Source organism: Mugil cephalus, chromosome 11, assembly GCF_022458985.1.
Source record: "Mugil cephalus isolate CIBA_MC_2020 chromosome 11, CIBA_Mcephalus_1.1, whole genome shotgun sequence".
Taxonomy (NCBI): Eukaryota; Metazoa; Chordata; class Actinopteri; order Mugiliformes; family Mugilidae; genus Mugil; species Mugil cephalus.
The window spans coordinates 11,217,107-11,223,246 of record NC_061780.1 but is presented as its reverse complement, the minus strand read 5'-3'; the positions used below and the strand labels follow the sequence as shown (position 1 = coordinate 11,223,246).

The following is a 6,140-nucleotide window of genomic DNA, read 5'->3' as shown; positions in this document are numbered from 1 at the left end:
CACCAAAGTAAATGATTAAAGTGAAAAGACCAATTGGTATTAAAATACAAATTAATTAGTTATTGCAGCCTCAGTTTAATCAGTTAATACAGATTAAAATGCATGGATCAGAAATTCCCAGATTATGAATTGGGTTATAAATGAGTGATTTATCCCGAGTGGGGGATGCAAAAAGATGCGTGGCGCTTCATGCGTGAGGTCACACTCAGCCACTCCTGTGATTGGCTTTAAACCCGGAAGTGGAAGAAAGTGGGCGGGTCCAAGAGTAGATGGTCTCTAGGACAGTTATTTGTTCATGCGGCTAGCAGACTAGCAGATTTTAGTGTTAACATTTTGGAGTTGGCCGTCTGTGTCGGGCCATGGACGAAGTGACAGGAGCTCAGCTGATTGCTGAGTCTCTAAAGACTCAGGTAAGACGGTTTGAGAGCGTATAAAGCTGCAAAGTTGTCACGAAGTAGTCCAGCCTGTGAGCTACTGAGCTGCTATTCTTCGGAGTGTGTCAAAGTTCAATTGCTGCGCCGTCAGGATTAGTAAACTATTAATGCACAACACAAGCACAACATTTAGTTAGTTTACAGTCGCACCTCTAAATCAAATTGAATTCCAGTGTTTGAGATAAATGTCTCTCCCCTGCAGAAAGTGGAGTACATGTTTGGGATAGTTGGTGTCCCTGTCATTGAAGTGGCCATGGCTGCTCAGGCTGCAGGGATCAAATATGTGGGAATGCGCAACGAACAAGCGGTAAAAAAAAGAAAAGAAAAAAAAGCACATTGTTATTCTGTTATATTGCTGCCCACCATTCACAAAATCATTAAAAATCTTTTTTTTGATATCAAACAACTTCTGTCTCAGGCGTGTTATGCAGCATCTGCAGTGGGATACCTCACTGGAAGGTAAGACACCGAGTTTGTGGACAGGATGATATGAACTGCAGCCACTTTCTAACTCACATGTCACTGTCTCCCGTTGTTATGTGAATCCAGACCAGGTGCCTGCCTGGTGGTGTCTGGACCCGGGCTCATCCATGCTCTCGGTGGAATGGCCAACGCAAATGTGAACTGCTGGTGTGTGTGACCCCATAAACAAACTTTGATCCGGTCTGTAAGTCGTCTTCTGCAGTCCGCTCGTATTACTCTTAAAGTGAATGTCCTCTGTGCGCAGGCCGGTGGTCGTCATCGGAGGGTCTTCAGATCGAAACCAGGAAACAGCAGGAGCTTTCCAGGAGTTCCCTCAGGTAATACACCAGGTCTTTATGTGGATTTTTTTTACCTGACAGCACTTTATTACACCGACACCGTTTGCGTTTCTCACCAGGTCGAAGCCTGTCGCCTGTACAGCAAGTTTTCCGCTAGACCCAGCAGTCTAGAAGCCATCCCTTCAGTGATAGAGAAGGTCACATAACAACCTGTGTCTGTCTTTTCTTGTATGAGAGCTTTTGTGTAGATGGATGCTGTTGACACCAGTGTGACACTGTGGTGTTTTGTTGCTCATAGGCTGTCCGCACCAGCATGTACGGACGTCCAGGCGCTTGCTATGTGGATATTGCAGGGGACATGGTCAACGGCAAAGTGGACCGGAGCAAAGTTAGGTTTGTTGTAATTTTTCCATTTTTATTTAGTTATTTATTTGTTATTTCCCATGTAAAGACATTCAGAGAAGCGTGTCTCTCCTCCAGAGAGGTGTCCTGCTGTCCACCTCCACCAGTGAGTTTGGCTGACCATGGTGCGATTACAGAAGCCGTCTCTGTCTTAAAAACAGCCAAGACACCTTTGGTCGTCATTGGCAAAGGTAACGCAAAACGGTCATCATCACCAATGGATAAGCGATAGACAGATCACGATCATAAGAGCGACACTGTGCCCGACAGGTGCGGCCTACGGCAGAGCAGAGCTCGCTCTGAAGGAGTTTGTGGAAAGAAGCGGCCTGCCGTTCCTGCCCACTCCCATGGGGAAAGGAGTGCTACCGGATGATCACCCCAACTGTGTGGCCGCCGCCCGCTCAAGGTAAGACCTCACTTTGAACAAGCCACAGTATTAAATATTATCTTTATTATTATAGTTGTATAATAGTAATAAATCTTCTTTCTGTGTCACCAAGAGCTCTTCTCCAGGCCGATGTCGTGCTTCTGCTTGGAGCCAGGCTCAACTGGATTTTGCATTTTGGGTTGCCCCCAAGATTTAACCCTAACGTAAAGATCATTCAGGTACGACCGAGCCAAGTGTCTTTCAGACCTTCCAACATACCGTTACGATAGCTGGTGTAAAACTGATATTTGCGTTCCGTTTGCAGGTGGACCTCTGTCCTGAGGAGATGGGTAACAATGTGAGGCCAGCTGTTGCCCTCCTGGGAGACATCAACGCTATTGTCACGCAGGTACACGGGCTTTGCCTGCGATCTTTGAGGCCAGATCCTGATCTCCTTTAAACGTGGAACTGTTTTTTGTTTACTCTTTCTTTTCTGTTTTCCTTCAGCTCGTCGCGTGTGTCCATAAAGACGGCTGGAAATACCCCTCTAACACAGAGTGGTGGAGCACATTGAAGAAGAAGATTGCTGCTAATGCACAAATATCAAAGGTGGGTTTGACTCCCTTGTGAAAATCCTTTAATGCAAAGCTGCATGTACTCGCTGGTGACATTATTTTAATATATTTAACCACTTTATTTTAGCAATAAAGCGTTTTTATTGATTTTATTCATTTTTTTTGTCACTAGGCTCTTGCTCTCGAAGCAAAATTACCCATGAACTACTACACAGTGTTTCACAACGTTTCCCAGCTCCTGCCAAAGGACTGCATCATAGTCAGCGAGGGTGCAAACACCATGGACATTGGACGCACTATGTTGAATAACTACCTACCTCGACACAGGCACGGCAGCCTTCTTCAAACAGAGATTAGAGACACACTGCTCAGTTGTGCTTGGCTGGGAAACGGCTCAGCACATTAATCTGCATGTTGTGCATGGGAATTGATCAAATAGCTGAAATAATTCACTAATTACATAGATGTTACATCTCAATGAAAGATATATTTTGATTTTACAGACCGCTCTCAGTGTTGTCAGTCAGCTTTATCTCACTCTCCCACCCCCGCTCCTCCTTCTTTGTCCATATATCTTCAGTTTTGGCCCAGAGAGAGAAGCAATGTGGCGAAGGCTTAAAGCAAAACTTCTGAATAGTTGTCCAACAAATAGCAAACCTCTGAGTAACTGTAGTTCTAAACCTTTACTAGAAGCTTTTTTAAAAAAAAAAACACATTTTTCTTTTTAAAGTAAATCCGTAAAAAAAATAAAAAATAAAAGCACAGCTGATGTTTGGTATTTAATCCGTGTGCAGGATGGATGCGGGCACCTTTGGAACAATGGGAGTGGGCCTCGGGTTTGCAATTGCAGCAGCTGCCGTTGAGAGGAGTGAGAACAGAGGGCGGCGGGTGGTCTGTGTGGAAGGAGACAGCGCCTTCGGGTTCTCTGGCATGGAGGTCGAGACCATGTGCAGGTAGATTGAGTTCCAGTGTGAGTATTCACTATAAAAAGCTGCTGACTTTGATTTCATGTTATACTTGTTTTTTATTTCTTTGTACGTCAGGTATAATCTGCCCGTTGTCATTATTGTGGTCAACAATAATGGTATATACAGTGGAGTGGACCCAGACACGTGGAAAGAAATGAGAAAAATGGGAGATCTGACCTCCATGTGAGTCACACGTCGTAGCCGAAATGATCACAATACGATAGATTCCCTCTGATGTTGCCATCATGTTATGTTCGTCATGTTGCCTTTTAGAGCCCCGCCTGTTACCCTCCTGCCCGAGGCGCGCTATGATGAGGTCATGACAGCGTTCGGAGGCCGAGGGTTCCTGGTGAGGACGGTGGACGAGCTGCGCAGTGCCTTACAGCTCAGCCTGAGAGACTGGGAGAGGCCGAGTCTGCTCAATGTGCTTATCGACCCCTCCTCAGACAGAAAACAGCAGGTAACGTTCCCCATTAGGAACACGTGAATATAGAGTTAGAGTCAGAGCATTTTTAATGATGGAAATATATTGTTCATCTGAATGACTTAATACAGACATAATGGTAGATGGGAAATCTGTTGCATTCATCTTTATCGTTTAGAAACAACTGAAAAAAAAAAACATGAAAAACAGCACGAGCTGTTGACCTGGCCTCAAAATTCACTAGATCCGAAACTGATTATTTATCTGTGGGACGCACTGGAATAAGCCTGATCCACAGAGGCCCCTCCCCTCAACCCATAGCAGCCAAAGACCTCCACTAACAACATCCTGTTGCCAAACACCACAGCCTCAGAAAACCAATGTCCGTTCTCTGATGAGTCAAAAACAGTTTTGGAGGCAAAAGGCAGACCTGCACAATATTATAAGGTGGTTATAATGTTATGCCTGATCGGTGTACAAATAGTTCCATTTTGTAGTTGAAGCTGGAAACCAGGAGGCTGTTACTTCCCATGCTGAGGTAAATTAGTTCCTCATTCACACAGAGGCCAGGCCCATCATTGAGCAAATATGAACTGTTCGCTGTCTGTCATTACAACAGAATTTGGTTTTGATATGAATAAAAATGAACTGTGTATAAACTACTACAGACACATTTAATCATAAATAATGAACTAACAAATTAAGAAGAAAAATTACATTAAACTACATCTCTCAGCATTCAGCTCATATTAAACTGTGGGAGTAAACTCCACCCTGTGGCCAAGGTTGGGAACTACAACTCTTATCGTAGCCAGATCCATGGTTCAATCACAGACTTTGGTGTTACAGATTTTGTTTTACGAGCACTTTAATGGAGTCTGGACGTGCTAATGCTGCCCACATCCACAACATGCAGACACTCTGTGCAGACTTTTAGAAAGTTAGGATTAAAGGGTGATGAACACTGGTGATAATAAATGATATGTTAAGTCTCGTCTCGTATCACAGTTTGTCCCTTTGTGGCCTCGTGTCCTGCGGCAGTGAAGCCAGGCACGATCAAAATCATCAGCATTTCGCTTCGTGATTTGCATTGAGAAACAAACAGCTCAGTGTTTACTTGACTCCTTCCTCATCCTCCTAAAGCTATGTGAGTGACATGCCTTGCCGAGCAGTAATCCATATACTCCAGGTGCACCACAGCACCGTTGTAGTCCTGTCACAATCCCTGCGCCTCACACCTCCCCGACCTTTCTATTTCCAGGTTCCCATAATTAGAAAGCACGACCCTCTGTGTTTATGTTGAATGTAGCCACGCAACCCGCAACCCTTTGCAGACGCGGTTGAAGGTTGCATTGAGGAAAGTATCTATGGTGCTGGACTCCAGGGCTGTGTACCCGTATAAATATTCGTCCCCTCCTTTGAGGTGTGCTGCTGTAACTGTTTTAGCACTGGAAACTTTCCTGTCGTCTAAGGTGGTCTAATATAAAGCTGTGTTGTCTGTTGCAGGAGTTTCCTTGGCTCACGCGCTCCAATCTGTAGATACGAATGAATCCTCCTCTGTCCAGAGGACTGGGAAATTATGAGGCTGCTACCTTTTTTTTTCTTTTTCCCCCACAAAATAAATGAATATTTGTACTGATTCTTACTACGCGTACTGCATTTACTCTGTAATTTTAAAATGATATAAATAACACATAAAATAAAAGATTTTTAAAAAATGCAAGTCTTTTTTTTATGTTAAATCAGTAATTTTCAATTCTAAAATAGGCTGCAACTGTAAGTTTATAATTATTAGTTTATTGTGTCGATTAACTGTTAAAACAAACCAAAAAAAATCCTGAAGTTCAAGGTTAAGTTTTACAATTTCCTATTTTGTTTGAACACACCATAAAAAGGAAAGAAAGCAAAGAAAGTAAAATATTAAAGGCTCAAATACATTTTTAAACTATATTCAAATGCTTAGAGAGTTAAATAATTTATTCAAATTGCTGAACTGACTTTGAATTGAATCTGAGTATTCACCTGAGCTCTACATCCAAGGTGATAAATCAAGCTTTACTGTCGTGTAGTACGTGGCTGAATAGATGATCAGGTAGAGGCCTGTATGCAGACAATCAGCTGGGTGCGAACTAAGAAATAGATTTCACCATAAGCCTGAGGTTTCTCAGTCATCCAGGTTGAGGGGCGTCATAAGGATGCACACACATCT

At 43.4% G+C, this 6,140-nt stretch overlaps 1 protein-coding gene across 1 annotated transcript; it reads left to right on the top strand.

Annotated features, from left to right (window-relative positions):
• Positions 1 to 253: 253 nt before the first annotated feature.
• On the top strand, positions 254 to 5,573 carry hacl1 (2-hydroxyacyl-CoA lyase 1). The gene is made up of 17 exons (XM_047598038.1): positions 254 to 410; positions 637 to 741; positions 853 to 893; positions 984 to 1,064; positions 1,162 to 1,234; positions 1,315 to 1,392; positions 1,494 to 1,588; positions 1,676 to 1,788; positions 1,868 to 2,003; positions 2,098 to 2,203; positions 2,290 to 2,373; positions 2,472 to 2,573; positions 2,712 to 2,866; positions 3,334 to 3,492; positions 3,583 to 3,690; positions 3,781 to 3,967; positions 5,438 to 5,573. The coding sequence occupies exons 1-17, from the start codon at positions 360 to 362 to the stop codon at positions 5,468 to 5,470; spliced, it is 1,707 nt and encodes a 568-aa protein (XP_047453994.1). The 5' UTR covers positions 254 to 359; the 3' UTR covers positions 5,471 to 5,573.
• Positions 5,574 to 6,140: the final 567 nt, after the last annotated feature.